Below are 23,759 nucleotides of genomic sequence, written 5' to 3' on the forward strand. Positions count from 1 at the left end.
AAAAGATTTAGTTTGTCCTGCTCTGCATGTCTCTGCTGAAGCTGCTATTATTTTACTATGTTACACCATAGTTTGACTTTTTTTTTTTTAATAGCTGCACCTTCTCCACATCCCTTGTCCTAACTGTGAATAGTAATTTAACCAAGACTAAAAGCTCGTCATTAAAACCCATTAACAAAAAACAGACAATGATGATAATGAGGAGGAGGATGGGGAAGATGAAGAGGATTATTACATTATATGAATTGAATTGTATTCTGAAAAGTTTTAATAAATGCACATATACTGCAGTCATATGCACCTCTTTTTTCTTCTTTTTTTTTTGCTTTGGATAGCAGCATCTGCAAAATGAATCAATAATTTTTACAGCACCCCATTCAAGTGATTTAATAGCAGCTCTGTAATGGTTAATACATGATCCATTGCAATTGGCATGCTCACTGGTGCTAAGATGGTTGGCACAATATCACAAGCATAAATAGAAGTGAAGCTTTTGCATTGTGGAACAAAGACATCTGTTGCCAGCAGGTATTTCAAGCTTCACCACCATGTGACACAACGACCAATGTTTTCCTGGCAAGGCACCTTAAAGCTATATGTGCTCACTGACTAACTGAGGCTGTTTTCATCCCCCTGTTTACTAGTGACAAGTGTGACACCAAACACATGACCAGATGGCAAGACAACTTCATAAAACTGCTAAATAGGACAGGCTAGTGATGTACCATAGACTGAATTCATAGACTGACCCTGAACATGATCAGCTCTTATCAATGCATACCGTAATTCAATTTTTAACTGGTAATAATGTTAATACACGAACATAACCCAATATTTAAGTTATTTCAGTTCGACAGAAGAAACAGTCTGAACTATGTCATCCTTGGCAATATGTTATTAATATTAGCCTTGGGGGGAATAGTGGAGCGTACAAACAAGTCCCATGTGATTTCTCATCTGAGACAGGAGTGTACTGATTTGCGTATGTTGGAGCAATATTAACTCCCTTAGTAATGGTACTACAATTATTCGCTGGCTGTCCAGGTTATCAGGGAAAAACTGTATAAGCTAACATACGGATTCAACAAATGCTCAAACTTCTGAAAACATTCCTAAATAACCATGGAAAATCACTTGTTCTTAAATGAGTGCAAGTTCATGATAATTGCAAATTGCAAGAAAATAGTGCCATGCGGTTGCTATGCAACGTTAGTCTAATGTAATGTTGTTCTGCTCGCTAGTTAGATTGTAAGCCACCGTGAGTGAGGAAACAACAGTCTATTCATTATTTGGAGTAGCACTGCTCTGCTTCCTCCGGTCCACAAATTTCCAAGTTTCGGTCACCCTAATGGGAATCTTCCAATTCCTGATTCCGATTCATGTCACGCTACCTCTGGCTCAAACCTGAATGGCTGTACTGCCATATCAGGATCAGCAAATGTCTTCTTTTGACTCATTAGAATCTGAGCCATCAGAGTTATTCAAAATATTTTAATCAATTTCTGTCATATTTACAAACTAAAGGTATCCAACAGATCTGCTTGTGTTCCCGCTGTGACGTCACACACCAGATAAATCATTTTCCAGAGTGACGTGCGGTGTTTCCATCAGCAGCGATAATTTTTAAAACATTTTAGCCATAGGCCTACTAACAACAATTTCAGTGTAATTATGAAAAACCTCTATAATAACAATTATTGGTCTAATATCTGTGAGGCGAGTCATGCTTACCCTTTAAGAGTTGGAATTAAAACAAATAAATGAAAATAATCTTTCTTAAATTCATATTTTTGGTATTTATTATTTATTCATTTTGTTTTTGTATTTGCAGACACAAAAAACCTGTGTTAAACATTTGCAGAATACAGATTACAAAAAAGCCAATGGACTTTGGATAATCAATACTGAATGAATGTAAACTGGATGATTTGTCTATCTAGGATATACAGTACGGTGCAGAAGTCTTAGGCACTCTAGACTTTATTTTACAGAGACTTTTGTATTTAATTAAAAAAGTAACATATTACTGTAAGCAATTTACTGCTTTTTACATAAAAACTCAATCAAGGCTGTCTGAGATCAAAAGCAAGGAGCCAACCAAAGTCTGCAGAAGAACTGTGGCAAGTTCTCCAACATGCTTGGAACAACCTCCCTGCTGATTGTCTTAGCCAACGCTGTCCTGCAGTTCTATATCTCAGAGAAGTGATGCAGTTTTAACACCGAAGGGTGGTCACAAAAGATATTGATTTGATTTTCAGTTTTCAACTATTCTGCCAAATTACTCAAATTTAATTTAAAATGTATAGTACATTTATTTAGGACCTTTCATTGAATTATCTTTGAAATAATCTTATATGTACAGAATGTTATACAGGTGCCTAAGACTCTTGCACAGTACTGTACCAATGGCATGATCACGGTCATATTACTCAAACTGCTTCAGAAATGTTCTCCCAGGTATCTATATCTAACTGCCATTCTGCTTTCCCCTGTTTTAGGACCAGAAAGGCAACCATGAAAATAAAGCAGCACAAATGTGTATACACACATCTGGATTTTTTAAAATTGTACCAAAATACATAAAGGGAAATTACATTTGCTCAATATTATACAATGTAAACTTCATTTGCAGCATTTAGTCAATAAAAACAGAAAGAAAATATAAATTTGTGAAGCTTGTTCGGTACTTAATCTTAACAAATGCCATCTTTCTACAATTTTAACAATAAAAACCCTGTAAAACAAATAATGTATAAAACAATACACGGTATTGTTGTACACTGTACAAATCAGTACACAAAACAAAAAATACTAGAAACATATTAACGGTGCCATATGACAAACCCAGTGTGCTTATCATTATCTACTCTTTTTTCCTAAAAAGGTGAACCTATCCCTGCAAAGCTGTGTTTCAACATGATTAAGCCATGACAGACGTTCCACATCTGCATGATCTATCAAATGGAGGACACTCTGTTCTGGAGCCATGTGGGTCTTAATATAAATACTTTATTTACTTACTTATCAAACAACAACTTGAATTCATGAAATTTTCAATTTGGTTTAAGACATGTGCACACGCAGGTAAGGTGTATAGTGGAGATCAAATAACAACCTGCATCCAATAACCATTTCCAAGAGGCTTCTCGATAAAGTCAATAAAGTACTTGAAAACAAATTCTTGCATAATTTACCATTTAATTTGTCTTTCCCAGATGATAGCCTACATTTAAATCGCTTCAATTTGATGTTTGCACAGACTTCTGAAATAATCCTCACATAACAGTAAGAAATGCAGCTATATAGCTAAAATGCTCTGTATATTTCAGTCTTTTCTGCAAGAAAATTACAGGCCTTTACACGAAGAGTATGCTGCACAACCTAAAACTTGTGTTATACTACAGCAGTAACAAAACAGATTAAACTGAATAATTAATAACATATTTTGTAATTATTGATGCTTCAGAAGAGGCCTAGTCATTACAAACAATCAGCAGTAAAGTACTGCTTTAAGGGAATCCTTAATCAATAATTTAATTTTCTATTGCTGCGGTAACTTCTGTAAATACAGTGGACGGACTCCAATGTAAAGCAGGGAACACACCAAGCCGATGGACTCCCCAAAAGACTCTCCGCTATAAGTGCTCACACTGCCTCTTCATTTGAATTCTTTGCCTCAGATAACATGAGCCGCCATCTTAGGGCGGAGACCGGAATTGCGCTGGATACGTAATAAAACTGCAGTGAAGGCTGAAGAGTTGACAGCAATACACAGCAAGACAATGTATTTTCAAGCTCCTTCTCTGGAAAAGCATCTGCCGACAGTTAGCTTAGTTGCTTTAGGCTTTAGGCTTTAGGGCTATGTGGTAAACGGAATACAGACACACAAGTACTAAACCATGAGTTTGCAAGTACACCACTCTCACGACAGACACTAAACCCCTGAAAATGTATAATGATGGAATCACAAATCCATCTTTATTTGAATATAATCATTTTAAGGCTGTGGCAAAAGCTTTAATTTTCCATTTTAAAAGTTTTGTAACCTCCATCTGTTTCTTCCTTTTACAATGTCAACTTGTTATATTTTCAGAAGCTCAGTTGAGTATTTTTAATATTTTATGTAGCTATTTTACAGCATACCATATGGCTATTTACTTGCTGTTTTACAACTCTGAACTATGTGAATAACTTGCACAATCAGCCAAACAAGCCAAATACATTGCATTTCACTGAGCCCCATAGCAGCTTATCCAATCTAGTTTTATGCTGGAAGGAGTCCAGATTTCAACTAAAAATATATATTTTTAGATTTAGGAATTTCTCTCTATAATTTAACCTGTATTTGCTTTCAAAATGCAACTATAAAAGGAAATGAAACCATAATAACAAGAAGATTCATAGCAAGTTGCTTCTCAGATTGGTGGCAAACAAATTATTCAACTTTCAGATCAGTAATAATGTTTTTTATCACTAACCACAAAATGTTAGAACAATTCTAATTTTTAAAACTAGCCTACACACACTCACACCCAGTCCACACTGGCTTCAACATTATACATAATTTGTGACAATTTGTATATTCAGCAATTACAATTAAAGGAAAGCACCAACATTTTGGGAAACATGCCTTTTTTCTGACTTAAGCAGACTTAGACATATGTGATGTTCAATTTCATTTAAATTTTTGTGCATTCTCAGGCTCAATTTCCATGTTAGCATTCAGAGAAGTTAGGCAGTTGGAACTATAACCGCTGAACACATGTATATACTCTTCTGTCTTACACTGGTTGAGCGCAGTCAACTGCGCACCTTCTGAAGGTTTTGAAAGGAAACTTCTCCGAAAACAACATCTCCCATTTTTATAACTTTTTTCAGGCACGTGTATTTCAAATACCTTGTGTATATAACTTTGGAGTTGCTGTAAGGTTTATTTCTTCACTTTGAAGGAGGTAGGCTACTGACTCCTTAAAGTTTCAAGTCTTTATGCTAAGCTAACACATTATGCTAACATGAAAATTGAGCCAGTGAATGCACAAAAATTAAAATGAAATCGAAAATCTTGTCTAAGACTGGGTAAGTCGGAAAAAAGGTATATTTCACAAAATGTTGCCGTTTTCTTTGAACCTTTTTAATTAAGCCTTGCATTCAACAGTGCTTTGGACATCCGGTTTAAATAAATGGACAGAGACAAAGTTTTCCATGATTCAATTTGCACTTAAGGTTCCTTTCGGAACTTATAATCAATTTCACTTAAGACAGAAAAAGGGTCTACGCAACAACAAATTAAACCGTTTCAGCTGAAGGGAGGACTGCATCTGGCAATTTAAGCCTGAGCCAGTCTAATTGCAAAATGTGTGAGAGCTTAAATGAAAGCAAGTGGTAGCCTGTAGTACTTACACAATTTGAATGATTTTTATCTAATTTCCTTTCTATTAAACAATTAATCCTTGGAATATAAAGTAATGCTTCCTTAGAAGCCACAAGTCACAAAATCCAATATACAAGAAGACTGGAGCAGGCTAACTAAAAAGACACTGTGTGAAGCCTGATCCAGCAGGAAGATAGTAGCAGGAAGTCTTTTAGATCAATGAATGCTTGTAAAACAAGTTTTGTTGTACTAATGAAAAAAAAAAAGAAAGAATTTGAAACAATTAAATATGTCCCATTTCAGTAGTGCTTTTCCTGCAAGTAATCTTTCATCTTGTTTGGTAAAGGCAGTTTCTGAATCAGGTCAATCCGTGTGTACTGACGAATAATAAACCGACACAGGTACTGTAGTGAACGCACTTGCATGAAACGAGACACAGGGTTTGTCAGGCTAACAGGATATGTTGCAGACCCCGGTAAACGCGATCTAGAATAACAGAATGCTCCACTTTCAGAGTCTTTTATAGAATGCTCAATAAGGTTTACAATAGATATATGACCCTCCAACTCTGGCTGTTCGTAAAAACTGAACCTGCCATTTGAGTGTTCAATCCTGGTGTGAAGAGTCTTACCCTGTGAACGAAAGCTCAGGCTCAAGAGGTATCGATCGTCCGAGCTGTCACGCACCAAGAATGAACCATCTAGCAGGTCAACAAGTTTTTCCTCTGCTTCCCAGCGAGTAATGGGACCCCAGTACCAACCCTGCTTGGCAAGTTTCTTCAACTCCTCTGTGAGGCTTGTTACAACCATAGGCCCACTGTTCTGAACTGAATTGTACACCCTGTCAACCCCTGGAGCAGAACTGGGGTCGAAATGTAGATGGTGCCTGATCCTCTCTGTCACTTCAGTGTCAAAACCACGAAAGCTTGGAAAATTCCTCTGATACTGACTGCCAACGAATGGAGGTAGCAACGGTGAAGGAACATCAACTGTGGAGCTCTGAAGCATCACACCTGTGCTTCCTATGAGTAGTCCATTCGCTGAAGGTTCCATGAACATGTCTGGAGACATTAAGAGATCTTCATCAATCAGACCCTCATCCACATGAAGGAAACCCCTATCTACCTGTGGCATCACTTCCATTGGCAAGGAGCCATCCAAACAATAAGAGTGTGATCCCTCAACATGATACATTCCCTCATCTAAAGGCATTGTGTACTGAATATAGTCCGGAGGAGTAATTCCAATAACTGCAGGCACATGTTCATCAATATTTAGATGCAGGTTACCAATCTGAGGTTCAGAGTTCTTCAAAGATTCACTTGGATCCTGGAAAAGCGCCTCCATCCGGAAATCATGGAACTCCTTACAAACACCATTAAAAACTGGGCTAGGATTAGATGAATGAGCCAAGGTTTTTACCTTCACCTCCATCTTAATACACGTTTCCTCAGAGTTAGCTGGCCTAAGAGGCCAAGGGGTGGGGCTGTAATGATAGTTTCGCAGAGATGTGGATCTTAAGGGATGCTGGGCTTTCACCTCATTAAAGCTTATTGGGGCAGAAGAAGAAGAAAAGGTGTCATCATCTATGCAGCCAACAGGAGAGCTTGCTTTGACTTTAGATTTCTGCTTTGCCGACAACCTCCTTTTTAGTGTTCCCATTAAACTCTCACTCTTGGACCGGTTCTCTTCCACTTCACCATTAAGATTGCAGCTTCCAAACTCTTTGCTGTAACAACCTCCAAAAAGGGAATCTTCCTTTGTGAAATCGGCAGCTAATCCTGGTTGCTGAACCACAACAAATTTCCCATCTTCTTTGCTTTTATTTAGGTTAAATGACTTTCTGATCATTTTAAGGCTGATCTTCTTCATTCTTAAAGTTCCTCCCAAGTAAGGGCATAGGGTCTAGCCTATGAAGTTCAAAATTTCCTATCAAAGGTATGGCCAAAAACTGCCAAGCATGGACTGGCATCCCCTAGGACAGAATGATCAAAACATTTCATCAATTCAATATCTGAAAACAATGGCACAGATTAAATGAAAAATTTGAACAGAAAAATATATTTATAGAAAATAAGATATCATGACATGAGCTTAAATAACCCTCTTATCAAGTGTATACACTTACCGAGCACTTTATTAAGAAATTGTTTACTACATCTACTTATTCATGCAATTATCTAATCAGCCAATCGCGTGGTAGCAGTGGAATGCTTACAATCATGTAGATACGGGTCAGGAGCTTCAGTTAATGTTCACATCAACCATCAGAATGGGGAAAACATGTGATCTAAGTGGCCGTGGAATGATTGTTGGAGGCAGATAGGGTGGTTTGAGTATCACAGAAACTGCTGATCTCATGGGATTTTCACACACAATAGTCTCTAGAGTGGTGAAAAAAATCCAGTGAGCAGCAGTTCTGCAGACAGAAATGCCTTGTTAATGAGCGATGTCAGAGGAGAATGGCCAAACTGGTCAAAGCTGACAGTAAGGTGACAATAACGCAAATAACCACACATTACAAAAATGGTATGCAGAACAGCATCTCTGAACACACGACGCATCATAACTCTAAGTGGATAGGCTACCGCAGTAGAAGTAATAAAAAATAAATAAAAAGTCTAATAAATACCTTATAAAGTGCTCGGTGAGTGTATGACGCTTGACACCATCATTGAGAAAACTGACACAGAGACAGTGAGGGAAAAAAAAGTTATGTAGTAAAGAACACTACATCCTGCAAGTCCAAGTGCAGAATGTATTAATTACAGTAAAGTAATTGCCTTTCATTCATAAAAATAAATAAATGAATAAATACTAGCATGCAGGTAAAAATATTTTACCTTACCTGCAAAGGGAAATTTGGATACTGACAAGCCTTACACACCCAAATGCACAATCTAAACAGAGATAAAACAGCTTAGAACACCACACAGATTTCTAAAGCTCTGTGATTACTGTATCTTACTTTACTAAGCATAAATAGACAATGATGCATGAGATTGTATTAGTACTTTAACAGTTTATAATTTCTTATGTGCAACTTCAAATTAGCATGGCTGAAAGTATTGGCCAGTTGGTAGGTACGTTTTTTTGTACTTTTTATTTTATTTTTATTTTTAAGCAAGATCATGTATGGCTTATCTTTTGCTACCCTTTGTCTCTTTCCCCAGGCTAACCAGGCAATGCAATTTGCAGGGTTACACTGGCTTCTTGAGGTAATTTACTCGCAAATTATCAAATTGTTCGCCTACATTTTTCATTTTATTTTTAGCAAAAGTTTATTGAAGAGACAAAAAAATTAAGTAAGGAAAACGGAGCACTGCCATTCAACGAAGAACAGAACTTTTAGACCGCCCATCCCTGGTAAGTGACAATGACTACTTCTGCAAGTCCAACGGTATGTAATTAGAACTGGCTGTAATTCATTAAAATATCCGCTAAAGATAAATGTGTCGACATGATCTTGTTGGTTGGCTAAATAACTTGACTGACCTTAACCTGAGGTCAGAACTCAACTTGGTTATCAAGCGAAATATCCAGTTGATAACGTTATTTCTTAATAATCTGGCCCATCATGAAGTTAAGGGAACACGGTTTCGCCAGCACTGCACACACATCACTTGTAGCCATCTGATTCAGCTAACGTTAACTGCTAGCAAACTACATAGACCTAGCTAGTTAGCTGACCAAATAGTTGGCTACGTACTAATGGTGGGAGTAAACTTTTTGAGTGAGCCGTTCTTTCATCAAAACAGTATAACGTTAGCTACTAAGCTACAGTAAGTTACTTTGAAAATGAGTTGACCTTAGTTGGCAGTTATAAAGTCAGGTTTAGCTTCTTAACACATCTGCCTTATTGTCTATGTATATGTAATATTGGCTCGCCTGTTAGCCAACCAACTAGCAATCGTGGGCGGTGGATAGCTAACTGACTGGTTACTTTAATTGCAGTGACAGAATTGTCCAGCTAGCCAGTAACGTGCAAAACAACATGTGCATTACATTCGTTTCCTTTACGTATGATACTTACTAGTCGTCTTCTGCATTCGCACTGTAAATGCACTTCTTAAACATTAAGATGTCAACCAGCGAAGTAAATCGCTTTAGCTGGCACTTCCTTGCTAGCATTAGCCAGCCGGCTACCCAGCTAGCTAGCTAGGCTAAGTACCTTTCATTCTCTCCACGAAAGGAGTCGCACAAGTAAGCTGTCTTACTACGCATTGAAACGTCACACAAGATGCTTTTTCCAACGCTGCGCTATAAAAACATTAGTCCTTATGGATTGGATATGTAAGTAGTCCGCAAACTGTATGCATTTATGTATTTATTCATGTGTTATTCTAATGGCTTGTGATGCATATCATTTTGAGGAAACCAGATCATTATTTCTGAAAAAGCCGTTTCATTATCTCATTACGAAGGCATTAACAAAATAAATGAACTAGTTACTAGTTAGTTTTGAATTCATACATTACATACACTGAAAATACGTTTTATTTAAAAGTTTTGTAATTTTCCACAGTATGGGACCTTTAATAACCTAATCTTAGCACACTGTATATGCCTATATCAATTGAATCTTATTTGAATCAATCAAAATTTTATTTGTATCTTGTGATGATTATGAACCTACAGAATATTACAAATCACAAATATGTGTTTTTAAAATTGTATTTGTGAAAGGAAAGCACATTTCTCCCAAAGATGTGCACTGAATGTTACATTACAATCACTTAGTTTGCTCTTATCCAGAGTAGTGGGTACTACATGCAGTAGTGGAGAACATTGGGGATACAAAATGCAATATCAGCAAAAAAGGTACAGAAGCCCAATATAATCAAGTGTAATAGTAACCTAATGTAACTGAATGTAATGTAACCTCACAAACAACAATTTGTATTGTAACAAAATAAGTATTGTACCACAAAAGTAAATGGAAAACAACTATACCATTTTCCCAAATGGAAAACCAATGAAAGAAAGGATATGTAATAGGGGTCAAATCTCAAGAGATGAGTCTTCAGTCAGTATTGGAATATGGGTAGGATTTCTGCTCTCCAGACTGTAGTGGAAAGCTCATTCCACCATCATGGGTCCAGAACGAAGAGATCTGGTGCATTTGATGATCTTTTGAAGATATGACAGAGCTGTCCCTTTCCATTTTGAATATGATGCTAGCTGATATATCTGACATCATCAATTTCTACAGCTGCCATTAGAGTGCTGCAATCTTTCATCACCTGTGCCAATCCCAGAGGTACAGTATGTTTCCAAAACCAGATGCATATTACTTCAGATAAATAAAACATGATTTGTTTCAGTGAGGTTCAAAGAAACAACTTGACTCTCCATTAGAGAGCTGTCCTGTGGGATGAAGAGAGCAAGGATAGAAAGTCACTACTGACAGATCATTTAAATTCTTGGATACTAATTTTATGCAAATCATAACCATAGCCATATGTATAACTCACTCTCTTGTCCATCCCTATGATAAATACTATATTATGCATTGTTGAATTAGCCTAATCATTTACACAATCTGATATTTTTTCTGCTCGTCATGACAACCTCATTAATGACAAAAAATGTTTTGTGGTCCTATATGAAGTGTTTCACTGTGAGCTAATCTACCAAGTGAACCAGTAATGATGTATACAGTTAATTACAGTAGCGAAGGGAAATTGGTGGAAACACAATCAAGCATAGGGCCCAGCCCTGCGGGGATGTAAAAAGCAGTATTTCTGCAAAATATACCATAATACATTTTAATTTGTAATATAAAAGCCAATAGGCTTTTTTTTCTATTTATTCTATTTTTTTCTAATATATGCTGTGATTTCCTTTGCATTTGAGATGTGGATGGTATTCGGCATCAAGATGATTAATTGCTGGCCTAATTAGTGTCAGTATTATCTTAAAGTGGGTAATTGTGTTCACTGCTGCTGGGCTAATTTAGGCCATACACTGTAAATTATCGTTTTTCCACACTGTCTAGCTGACAAGCTCATAGCATGCTGTGGAAAACCTGCTTAAGGCACTGCTGTGAAGACAGTTTCTATGAGGAACCACTAATTACTCATACTTATTAGGGCTGATCAGGCTGCCTTCAGGTAAACTGCTGGGGGAGCTGGTCTATGAAAATACATTCAGAGGACACTGACATAATTCCAGTGTTTCACAAGCCAAAATATGTTTGTGGTGGTGACATTAGTTTGCTGCTAAAGGACATGCTGTAGAAACCATTGGGATATCTTTAAATGTGTAAAATGTTTTAACTGATACAGAATCACAGCTCATTCTCTTCCATCTTGTTTCTTTTGGCATAATCGTGACACTGAGTTATTACTCTTTTTCTCAGCAATTCACAGTCCTCCCTATTCTTTCCACCCTGTCTGTGACTTCACTTGAACTTAATTCTATCCATATTAATACTATGACTACAGTACAGCTGTTTATCACCCTCTTTGCTACTCCCATGATCAGTTAAAGAGTCTCCATGTGATTGTGCTCAGTAACCTATGCCTCACCAACATTAATCATTTTCTTCTGCCCTTCTGGTTGCATAACTTCCTCTCTCCTCATCCTCCACGTCACAAAGCAGTTGAGCAACTAGACACAGCTATTAGACCTATATGTGTGTGGGTTCACAACTGAATCTGTAAGTCCCTCTGCTTTTCCCACTCTCTGCTCATTCTTAGTGTTACTGCCCTCCCTGCTTTCTTTATTGTCTTCCACCATAACTTTCTCCACCGCTGGCTCCATTCACTTTCGCCCCATGTCTTTTCCTCTGCAGACTCAAGACCATCCTTTTAACTGTGACATTTCTTCCCTCATGTATACACCATAATTGTAGACTCTCTCTGTCCTTTGTCAGCTTGGCCAGTGATCATTGTACCCTCAAATCCGTGGCTCGACTTCATCCTTCACACTGAGAGGGCTCACAGCATTCCTGTTCTGCTGTCAGCAGAGAAGCAAATGAAACTACCCGGTGATCATCCTTCCACTTCTCTCTGCTCCTCTCTTACTCCAGCAAAGAAAAGAACATTACAGTATTTCTGCAGACTGCTACTGCCGACCATTGCAAACTGTTCTCTACAATCTCTTCCATTCTTTGCTATATATACAAACCGTGGATAACCTTGGTTTTTTCTCTTCCGAGGTTGCTAATACGAGTAGTTTAAGCAACCCTCCATCTTTTCCCTGATGCACTGGATCCAAACACAAATGATGACAGATAAAAGTGCCTTGTCATTTTCAATGTTCCCCTTTCTAACATGGGTGCTCAATGGACCATTTAGTCTCCTTAGAAAAAAACATACACTTTCACCCCCCACAAGTCCTTAGAGCTGCAATGAACAGTGCAATATACTTGCCTTCTCACAGTACATTAAAATATTGTCAACTAACTATTACAAAAATTTTCACAATATAGCATGTACTATAGCCCTCTAACAAATACTCTGAAATTAGTAATAGCACATAATAATAAAAAATAAAAAACATCATCCTTACATTTTTCAACAATGCTGTTGCAGCTTTTCTCAACCATTGTCAAACCTCTGAATTTGACTACTGCACCAGGGGCTTTGTCAGAGGTCCCTGGATGCCCACCCTGATATCCTCAACACTTTCAGTGGAGCGGAAGACACATACAGCAGGCATGTCAGACAGTGATGAGGCCAGCGGGACCACTTTGTTTTCGCTTGTGAGATTACCAGAGAATGCTGTCTGCTTTTTCCTTTCAGGGCTGTTTATTAAACAGATAATGATTACTTTTTTATCCTATGTCCTTCTTTTATGTCTAAGCCAATGAGTACATTTCCAAACATATTAAAATTCGGAAGCTGATCCAAATTAATTCAGTGCTTCAATATCTCTTTCCTTTTCCCCAAGGAGTGGCTCTCAGTTGCTTTAGAGAATGTGCATTAATTATACCTGCAACCTCTCTACCAATACAGAATGCAATGAACCAAGCGCTGTTACACAATAAAAAATAAAAAAATTGTCAAAGACTAATAAAAACTGTGACCCATATGTGCTTGAAAATGTAGTAAAAATGTTATATACATTGGGTTAATGTCATCCTGTCTATATTATTTTCAATTTTACTGGTTGCCCCACTACAGGTATATTTACATATTTCTGTTGTAGGCGCCCTGTACAAGAGAAGGAACTACTTCACCATGTACACTGTGATTTGTAGGACCTAGTTGCATGAGCCCTCAGAGGGATGCTTGCAGCTGAATGACAAATCACATAATCAGTATGGACTTATGGTCTGAATATCAGTGCACACATGTAAAATCTGAGGCATACATGTGTTGACATGACCATAGTTTACAGGTCATGAATCATGAAATATAACATGGTAACTTAAAAGACATATGTAAATTTCACTACACAGAAAAGACATCTTAAATATACAACAGAGATGTTCCTTGTCTGTTCCCAAATCTCAAACTTTGCATGTTTGAATAGATGGAATACAGATACTGTCATAGGAAATGATTGAAAATAGACGTTATTATCCCATGCCTAGCACTATAGAGCACATAAGTAATCCTGTCTATAGGCAACCTAATAACACATATTGACATGATCTTTAAAAAGTCATGTAATTCATTTGAAGGATATTTGGCTGTTACAGTATCAGTTTTGGCAAGTATTTCATGAAGGACGCCCCACAAAGCATCCGCATACTGTTCATGGGTCTTCTGAAGTTGTAGATTTCCTTAAATAAGAAGCCAATCTTGCTAATCAACATCTTCAAACAAAGACATGCACTAAGTTCTGAGTAATCCATTTAAAATCCAAATGGGGCACTTCAGATAGATACACTGTAGTTCACACATGTGAAGTAATTGAACCCCTCCAACAATTAGGATGATGAACCCGTGCCCACACACACACACACACTCCCACCCTGTTCAGACCTGTAACTGATGTTACATAAAAGCTGATTGCCTACAGGAACTCTAGCTATGTGAACAAGATTAAAATATCAGCCAAGAGCCCCATTCCATTGGTATATTTCAGTACGGTTTTGGTCCATATTTAACAGCCAAGACTGAGCGAAACTGCCTCACAAACCTGACAGTCTATCAATGCACAAACATGCAAAGCTGAAACATGGACCGAAAAGACATGTTATATAAACCTGCCATCTCTCAAGCTGCTCTGCTTTCTCATTTGGTCTCAGCTGCATAAAACATACAGAGTGTACATCTTGTATCTTCTCTTGACAGAGACAGCTTTTATGCACAGTGGGCATTGTCAGCATTTCTCCATTTGGAATGACCAAGGCAGCATACCAGGCCACACTCTCACTCTTGGTCAAACTGCAGAAGCAAACTCACTGTACATCCATTTTTTAATTTCTTGAAAACTTACTTTGAAAGCAGAATTGTATTATCTTATTGACAGCGTAATTCTCTTTTTTATTTTGCTCAGACTGTTTTGTATTCTGAGCAGCTGTCCTTTAGAAAATGTTTCTATAAAAGTGATTTTCCCGAAGGAGAAGACAATATCAAAATATTTACATTTCAAAAGATTATATTTTGAAATATGGGTAAGCAGTGAATCCAAATAAAGTGACACTGATGAAAATCCAATGATGTCTATATTGTCATTTCATTTCAAGAACTAGATAACTTTTTTCCATCCCACGACAAAGGAAAACTGAAATATAGTCTAAAAAAGTATTTTGTGGATGGTAAGTTGGTAGACAAAAGTTACACTGTTTCACTTCTATGTTGGAATTTACTTTGGTGAATCTTTTCCCAAATGTATTTTTTATATATGACAAAGATGAATTGAATGTTTTAATGGCCATCATCAATTAGCATGTGACATTGCATGTGCTTCAAAATGTTTTTGGTCCTATACAGCCACGTTCTTTTGTAGCAGTCACTAACTCGTTCCGGCAGGAAATGTTGGATTTTATTTCTGTGGATGCTATGAGTAAATAAGCCATGAATGGACACATGGTAGCAATGAATATCTGTTACTTACTCAATCAATCCCTGACTGTACTGGACTGCTCTAATTCTCTCCTACTTACTGTATGAAATGAGGAAATTCTGACATTGTGCTGACATTAATGACATATATGGATATGTGCATGCCAATGCAATTCATAAAAGAGTATTGTTTAAAGAAAGGCCAATATTCTCATGGAATAATTATCCTCAGAAATGACTTTGGGTTCTTTGGCACCATTGGCACTGTCCTTGCATAGCTGGGTGGAGAAGGAAAAGACTGAGGTCCATTTCTTATCCAAGGCAAATTATTTGCATAAATATTTTTATTATACTGACAATAGTGATAGTTATCAAATATTTCTTTATTCAACAACAATTCTCAAACAGAACATTCAATGGTCATTTTCCTGTCTCTGTACCTTGGTTCCCATCACCACCCATATAATTCCCACCTTTAGTAGTAATTCAGATTATGGAATATGCGTGACTCTCTGGCCAATCAGTGACATTATTGGATGGTTGACTATTAGACAGATGAGAAAACCAGCAGTAACCCTATTACTGGCCAGATTGGATTATTTGGATTGGAAAAATATGTTGTATTAAAATGTTTCTTGTTTGAATACAAACATTTGATTGCAAAATATATTTTAGATTATATTTATATACATAAATATATTCTTATTGATATGGATGCAGTGTGTATGCATTTAGAATGTGTACTTTGGTACTTTGGTTCTTGGCTCATTCATTTGTTGTGATGATGTGATGCTTTAGTGTTGTATCTTTACTCTCTGCTCTGGGAATATTGTTCATCACACTTGGTACGGTTGTGTATAATTATTAGTGAGGCCAGGCGAATGCACTTCTGTTTCTCCTATTTTAAGAGCGTCTGGCTAATGAATGTAATGTAATATCATGTAATTTAACTTGTCACAGACAGCCTGGACAGATGGTAACCCAAACATTCAAGCAATAAATAAGGCTCGAGTTGGAAATCTTGTTGAATAAAAAGAGTCTTTGCTGCCTTGTTACGTATAGCACTAACCCGGAAATGGCTAACATGCTGGCGCGGTTGTTGAAAACAAACCCCGGCAACCGTTGTTGATATGAGTGCGGATTCTCCTTTAACTGTAAAACTATTAACTATGAACTGTGTTTGGCATGTGTAGTTAACAAGCTGTTGCGTGCATTGCAAACTATTTAAATTATATTAGTTAGCTATAACGATGGAATTATCTACTCTGATAAAGAAGACAGGTAAATTGCATTTCCAGACGTTAACGAAGTCATATAACGTTAGCTAACTAGCTAGTTAGTCATTATAGCTAACTTTAGTTGGCTGCGAGTTGTTATTTGCGTGCGAAGATGGCTAATTGTAGAACTATAGATAACTATAGACTCCATGAAGTTGTTTGATAGCCACCGCTACCAGGTCAATGTTATGACTTGATAGTAACGTTAAACTGAAGACAATGCAATGTTGCCAACGTTAGATGTCGAACAGATAACGTTAGTTAACCACTGACTATGTGGGGCGTGAATGTGTACATACAGAAATCGAAGATAAGTAATTACTATCCAGCAAGTTATATTGCCACAATATCAAGTCAGGTGGCCTGTCCCTATGTGTGCTAATGCTTTTCTTTCTTTCAGGCCATCGTTTGATGGAAATTAGAGTGCGAGCCCTCAAAAACATAAAATGCAAACTGGACCATGGCTTACTGTCTATTCCCGATCTTGTCCAAGAGAAAATGCTGTTCGTTTGCTTACTTGAGTGGTTTAATTTCCCCGAAGTGCCAATGCAAAGAGAAGTACTGGAACTTCTGGATACTTTGGCTAAAGTAAGTTTGTAGCTAAATGTTGTTTGTTTTTTTTTGTTTTGTTTTTTTCTTCCAAGTTAATTTAAGTCAACATTTTGAGCTAATGCAATAAATTAAATATCTTAGTCTATCTTACTAGATTCGTGCAGTTAACATAGTTAATGCAAGTTTTTAATCAAAGAGAGCACTTAATAATACAGTCACATAGTGCAAGAAACCTCAGCGTGGTGATGGACAGCAGACTGTCCCTCTCCGAGAACATTGCGGCGGTGACCGGATCATGCAGGTTCTTCCTATACAACATACGGAGAATCCGCCCCTTTCTCACCCCCTACTTGACCCAGCTCCTGGTCCAAGCGATGGTTTTGTCCTGCCTAGACTACTGCAATTCCCTCTTGGCTGGCCTTCGAGCGTCCGCCATCAGACCCCTCCAACTTATCCAGAATGCAGCAGCCCGTCTGGTCTTCAACCTTCCCAAATACTCACATGTCACCCCCCTGCTTACTTCCCTCCACTGGCTGCCTGTCATGGCTCGCATCAAATTCAAAACATTGGTGCTAGCCTTCCAAGCAGTTAAGGGGTCTTCCCCAGCTTACCTACAAAAATCATCAGACCCTACACCCCTGCCAGACCTCTTCGTTCAGCCTCCACAGGCCGCTTGTCACCTCCCCCTCTCCAAACTTCCACCTCATGCTCACGACTACTGTCTGTTCTGGCTCCATGGTGGTGAAACGAACTCCCCGTTGAGGTCAGAACTGTAGAATCTCTTCCCATCTTCAAGCGCTGAAGAACTGAAGAACTGAAACTGAAGACGCACCTCTTCAAGCAGCACCTCTCCCCGTCCCTCCCTACCTCCCTGTGAACCTTAATTGTTGTCTTTCTGTGATTTACTTTCTGTGTATCCGTATTTTTAGCTTGGCTAGGTAAGCAGTGTTCGGCTAGTTAAGGGGTTTGTTCATACATTTGCGTGTTGCGATTTGAAGAGATAAATAAATAAATAAATTCAAATGGGCCCTGGTCGTTATCTTCGTTGTGCAGGTAGCAGTTGAAATTGTACTTCCCTCTAGGGTCTTTCAGCACACTTATCCCTGGTTATGGGTATGCACTTTGTTGTACGTCGCTCTGGATAAGAGCGTCTGCCAAATGCCATTAATGTAATGTAAACATAATAGGCCTATCCATGAATGATATTAAAACAAAAAACGAAATGGATAGCTAATACTTGTAAACAGTGATAGCAGTGCATAAGCAGCATGCTCTGTTTCACTGCATGCAGCCTACACACACACACAGGGATATCATTATTTTGTTCAGTCTTGGAGGTGTATCATATTACTGTCACTATAAACAATTCTCTCTTTCCTCAAAGCATCCCACGGCTGCACAGATGCTCAGGGATGTGGGTGCTGTGGAGTTCTTGACCCAGCTTTCTCCGAACGTGGAGCCACAGTTGCAAGCTCTTATCGATGGCATATTTGATCAACTGTTCCACCTTCCAGAAGAACTCCCAAATTTACCAGCTGGTTTGTCATGTGAACAGCAGTTGACATCTCATAATACAGGTTTGTTCACAGGTCTTACTGATATATGCAGTGTCTCATGTTTTCATTCATTTGGTCCTTTTTGGTTGTCGTGCAATAATACTGATTATCTATAATCCTGGTTGCATGTGTTTAAGGTGCTATTTTAGCTCACTTTGAAGGAGAGTCACCTGTGATGGGGTACTTTCAGAAAAGTTCAAAGACAAGAAACTTTGACATTCCTCCCCAAAGAATCGCAGGTAAATTGAATTGTTTATGTATTTACTTCCCTGTAGCATATTAAGGTAGCCTATCATTACATGAATTTTGATTGCAAGATAGCTTTAATAATTTTCTAACATGAGATATGTTCTGAATTAAATTTTTATTTATTATTACAAGGAATGTATAATTTTACATTGTTATGTTTGGTAGTCTCACCATTCATTGAAGATGATTTTTGAATACATAGGCAGGCTGATAATCTGAAATATATGGTGAGCATGGATAGCCTTTGTATAAGGGGAGCTGTCCTGTTGAATTACCTTTTGTTTCTTTTGTTTCTTTCTTTCATCTTTAATGCCCACTATCTATAGTCAGGGATTCTGTGCGGTGCTTGAAGTTTTCTACCTTTCCTTGGTTGACTTTGACTACAACAGATCGGCACATTTTGTCATCAAATGAAAGGTTAGTGATGACGGGCAAATGTTTCAACTTCAGTTATGTATGATGTTGTATATGTCATATCCTGTTTGTCATGTACTCTGTATGACATCAGCAAGGAGAACTACCAACCCACTCTAAACTTATCACAGCACACCTCATTCAATGGCTAGAGCAGGGCTGCCCAACCCTGTTCCTGGAGATCTACCTGTAGGTTTGCACTCTAACCTTATCACCTCATTCAACAGTTAGAGATCTAGTTGAGCTGCTGTAGATTCAGGTGTGCCAGATTAGGGTTGAAATGAAAACCTTCAGGACAGTAGATCTCCAGGAACAGGGTTGGGGACTACTGCCTTAAACAGTTTCCCGGCTCCTTCATATGGAGTTTTGGTGGTTGATGAAGAACTTTGTTCTTAATGTGTCTGGCATTTCTGGTCTTAATTAATGTGATGTCTTCTTTTTTTGGGGTAGCTCTCTCAGAAGTAGCAACCACAGTTTAGTACGGACAACGTGTGAGCTTCTGCAGGATGTCATTATGCAGGACTTCCCTGCAGAAATATTCCTTCAAAGGCCAAGTATAGTTCAAGTAAGATAATTGACTGTGAAGCCTTATACATCAGTATTTATTCTCTTGATTTAAAATGACAGCATATTAGTCTCGGTTTTATTGCAGTAGTTGTAATATGCTAAGTGTTTGACCTCGTTATGCTGTTCCATATATGATTATATTCCGTACGGTATTGCAGAGTATTTGAAATGATATTGTTTGTTTGAATATACTATATATAAATATAATTTAAATATACTGACCAATGACAATAAGTGTTAATGCCCTACTTGAATATAAAATGTGCGGATTCATCGGCAGAAAAATAACATTCTGGTGAAATAATGAAGAAAAAAAATCCTTTGGCCAATTTCATTAATATGTTCTCACAGCCTGAGTCTAATTCTGCCATTTAATTGGCAGAGAGTGTAATCGCCTTCTGCTTGCAGCTTTTCGAGTGATTAACAAAAGTATTTTTCCTGTAGAACCTTTTTTCCCTGCTGAAGCTGGGGATGAACGACGGCAGTTACCTGACTCTTCCCGCCGTCACCTGCCTCCTGCAGCTGTGCACCAATCTGAGAAGCCGACTTTGCTTTCACAGAGACCCCAGCTTCTACTCAGCCAGACAAGGTACAGCTCAGCAGTGCAGAGAGAACGCCAGGGACAGCCTGCTTCATTCCATGGCTGGTGTGGAGAAAATATTTTATTGTTAGTTCGTACAGTTTCTAATTGCGGTAATATTATAAATAGTGCATTTCTTCCCTTTTTATACTGTAAATGGGGAATAAGGTTCGCGCACCTGGCTTAGATAACAGGTGCTGGGAGAAAAATAAATGTTAAATGTTAACATTAAAAGTTGTTTTGAGTGTGCGGAAGTCCAATTTCCTTTTCCCTTCTTATACTAAAACCGGTTTTTATTTTGGCTTCCAAAGACACGGTGTCCCAGAATTCCTCGATGTCCTACTCCCAGGAGATCCGTGGGACGCACCAGTCTGTGGCGTCCACCCCAGAGGAGTGCAGCCCCAGGCCCTCGGTGGTGGGCCGGACGGGGCAGAGGGCCAGAGGGGATGGTCAGGATGGGGATGCTGCCTCCTCCAGGTCTGTAGCAAAGGGCTGTTATTCCTCCCTTTAGGGTTTCATGTGCAGTAAACGACCAGCAAAAATAGTCTTTTAGTTATTCCCCCATATTAGACTACAGTCTTATGAGAAAAGTCCGCAGTGCAATTAATACAGAAGACCACATTTGTTTCATCATTGGCTCTTTGGTATTTCTTTCTTATTTTCTCATAAGAGGCTTTGACTAAAATGCTGTTAAAATATAAAATGTATGTTTTTGATCTTAATGGAATTCCTGTCCTGAGTGAATTCCATTAAGATCAATTTGAAAAGGTGTTGGAAAATGATTGGCACTGAATAACACACAAATCATAATGTGCTGGTAATGTTTTTTCTTTTGTGTAAAATTAAAAAGACACACCTCAAATTCAAAAGAAAATCCTGCAGGAATAAAAGCAGGAAACAGTACAACCGAGTGCCGGTCTATGTCCGTGGCTATGAGCACTACTGCCTGTCAGTTGAGCAGTGGCACCGACCATAAACATAAAATGGCTGTGCTCCAGTAGAACTGGATTAAGGTACAGTTACAAAATTAGTTGCTCAGTCTGTAGTTTGTTCGGTTGTTATAATGTAAGCAGAGTTAACAAACAATTTGAAAACTAAAGACAAAGGGGTTAAGCCTAACTTCAGAAATGAACCCAAGCAATCACAATATGACAAATACTGTAGAAGTTTTCAGGAGGAAAATGTATGATTCTCGCAAGGTGGCAACAAGGTGCAGAGGAATAAGGTGGAAAATAATGACGAAGTGGGGAAGTCATTAATCTGATGTATGAATTATGACTAATAATAACACTTTTTTAATGTGTGCATTCACAGTGCATGTGTTGATGACAAATACACATACTTCTTTTGTATTAATTTCTTCAGAATATAATTTGCCTCCCTTTGAAAAAAGAGGTTTAAGGAAGGTGGAATCACAAAGGCAATTTTCCAATCAAATCTATATTGTACCTATACAATTGTTTGTTTTAGGAGATGTTCTCGGTGACTGTTGGTTGCTAAGGAAACGAGATTCAGGCCTGATTTGAATGCTGTGCTCTGTCCCACGCACTGATTTGACTGCATGTTTTATTCCCGGCACGTGTGTGAGTTCCAGTGCTCAGGCGCAGAGTCGCAGTTTGTTTTATCTCTTGCTCTAACTATATTTTTCCTCTCTGTTTATGGGACTTAGCGGTGATAACGTGCCTCTGGGCATTTATTTTAACAGCTAGAATTGCTCTGCTGATGGTGATCCACATTAGGTTTTGGACTGAAAATGGCTGCCCGCGAAATCCGATAGGATTAAATCCATTTCCAGATGCAAACGGTTCATTTGTCGATTGTTTGCTGACTGGAGGCTCGGGTCCCCGGTCATAAAGCGACTGATCTCTCCCCGGCTCCAGCGGCAGCAGCTCCCAGCGAGCCCCAGCCTCCGGGCCTCCCCCGCAGTCCCCCCTGGACGCAGCCCATCTGGAGCTTCCCGAGATGGAGGGCGAGGACGTGCTGGAGCTGCAGTTCCAGCAGCTCAGCCTGCCTCAGCTGGGCACGGCTGTCTTTGAGCACGCCCTGCCTCTCCTTCAGACAGGTGAGCGGCCCTCCCAGTCCCGGCCCGGGGAGGCTGTCCGCACAGATGCGCCCCGCTTCGTATCCGGGAGGGGGGTGCCAGATCTGCGGCTGGGGGTGTTTATTTCTATTTTTCTCCCCGCTCAGAGAGGATGAAGGGCTTGCTGAGTGTCCTGGAGCTTCTGTCAGAGGCTCTGCTGCTCCTGAAAGACAGTGTGTCGGAGCAGGTGTGGGAGGACTGCAGCCTAATTGGACAGGAGCTGGCAAGTTGCACCATTTCCCATATTCTCAATATTTGCTTCTTACCTCTCAGCATTAATTTAATATTATTTTTGTCTTTAAGCTCTGTATTTTTATGTACTGCTCCAAGATTCTAAGCCACTCTCACTCATTTCTCACCCCTGCACACCCTCTGTATTCTTTTGATCTGCTAAATTTGAAAACCCATCCAAACCGCTTCGCCAAGAAGAGAAAAGACTAGCTGTCAGAGGTTTTGGCCGAGGTTTGCAGTCGTCCAGTCTTGGATCTTTTTTCTTTGTTTTGGTGCTGGTCCAGCAATCGCATTAAACTGCTTGGTTTATGCCTTGTTCATGCTGCGTGTACAGTTAATGTTTTAACTATTGATCACTAGCTCCGTTAGAGCCGCATCCACACTGATGATCCTCCTGTGCCAAGCCTCGTCCTTTGAGGCCAATAAAAAGCTTGTGTTTTTTATGTAGGGAGAGTTATGGACTTGTCAATCCAAGGCCCTTTTCCCTATTGGCCTCTAATAGATGCCCGCAGTAATGGAGCCAGAGAGCATTTCTGTCGTCTTCTCCCGAAAAAGCTCCCCGTGATAAACACAGAGCAGCTGCTGCCCCCTGCTGTCTGTGACGCGTCATTAGCTTGTGCGGTTGAACTGCATTTAGAAAGTGCTTTGTTCACACTCTCATCTTTCTCTAGAAAGAAAAGCTGCAGGGGGCCCTGGAATGTTTAGGAAACATTTTATGCCATCACCACTCCAGCTCCTCTGAGCAGTCAGAGGCTGCGTTGGTTCACCAAAGGCTGACATACGTGGGCACAGCCGTCTTCACTGTCCGCCTACTGCAGACTCTGCTCCCACTGGAACAGGTTTGTACAAACACTAGCGCACGCAACACTGAGATGCTGTGGGTGTTGTGCCTGGCGGGCGTGCCTTTGTAGAGCTCTGATG

General features: G+C 39.0%; 2 protein-coding genes across 3 annotated transcripts in view; one reads left to right on the forward strand and one right to left on the reverse strand.

Moving 5' to 3' along the window:
• Window positions 1-1,981: 1,981 nt before the first annotated feature.
• On the reverse strand, window positions 1,982-9,535 carry LOC133127074 (suppressor of cytokine signaling 6). 2 transcript variants are annotated; one of them, XM_061239696.1, is made up of 3 exons: window positions 9,404-9,535; window positions 8,219-8,270; window positions 1,982-7,345 (listed from the first exon to the last, which is right to left on the reverse strand). In XM_061239696.1, exon 3 carries the CDS (start codon window positions 7,240-7,242, stop codon window positions 5,671-5,673), a length of 1,572 nt encoding a protein of 523 aa, XP_061095680.1. In that variant the 5' UTR covers window positions 7,243-7,345; window positions 8,219-8,270; window positions 9,404-9,535; the 3' UTR covers window positions 1,982-5,670. The 2 variants fall into 2 exon arrangements, with proteins under 2 accessions (XP_061095680.1, XP_061095681.1); XM_061239697.1 differs by lacking the exons at window positions 8,219-8,270; window positions 9,404-9,535 and adding an exon at window positions 8,003-8,056.
• Window positions 9,536-16,442: 6,907 nt separating this feature from the next.
• Window positions 16,443-23,759, forward strand: part of rttn (rotatin) — a 35,537-nt gene continuing 28,220 nt past the window's right edge. The window contains exons 1-11 of the mRNA XM_061240546.1: window positions 16,443-16,613; window positions 17,010-17,197; window positions 18,546-18,738; window positions 18,855-18,956; window positions 19,293-19,383; window positions 19,831-19,945; window positions 20,392-20,536; window positions 20,839-21,004; window positions 22,408-22,589; window positions 22,715-22,830; window positions 23,510-23,677. Of these exons, the coding sequence (XP_061096530.1) occupies window positions 16,583-16,613; window positions 17,010-17,197; window positions 18,546-18,738; window positions 18,855-18,956; window positions 19,293-19,383; window positions 19,831-19,945; window positions 20,392-20,536; window positions 20,839-21,004; window positions 22,408-22,589; window positions 22,715-22,830; window positions 23,510-23,677 (1,497 nt within the window). The 5' untranslated portion in view covers window positions 16,443-16,582. The remainder of the gene's footprint in view (window positions 16,614-17,009; window positions 17,198-18,545; window positions 18,739-18,854; window positions 18,957-19,292; window positions 19,384-19,830; window positions 19,946-20,391; window positions 20,537-20,838; window positions 21,005-22,407; window positions 22,590-22,714; window positions 22,831-23,509; window positions 23,678-23,759) is intronic.

The sequence above is a fragment of the Conger conger genome, chromosome 4 (genome assembly GCF_963514075.1).
Source record: "Conger conger chromosome 4, fConCon1.1, whole genome shotgun sequence".
NCBI lineage: Eukaryota > Metazoa > Chordata > Actinopteri > Anguilliformes > Congridae > Conger > Conger conger.

What these genes read in the sequence shown, in the direction of transcription:
- LOC133127074 (XM_061239696.1), bottom strand. Translation starts at nt 7,242, where the DNA reads ATGAAGAAGATCAGCCTTAAAATGATCAGAAAGTCATTTAACCTAAAT.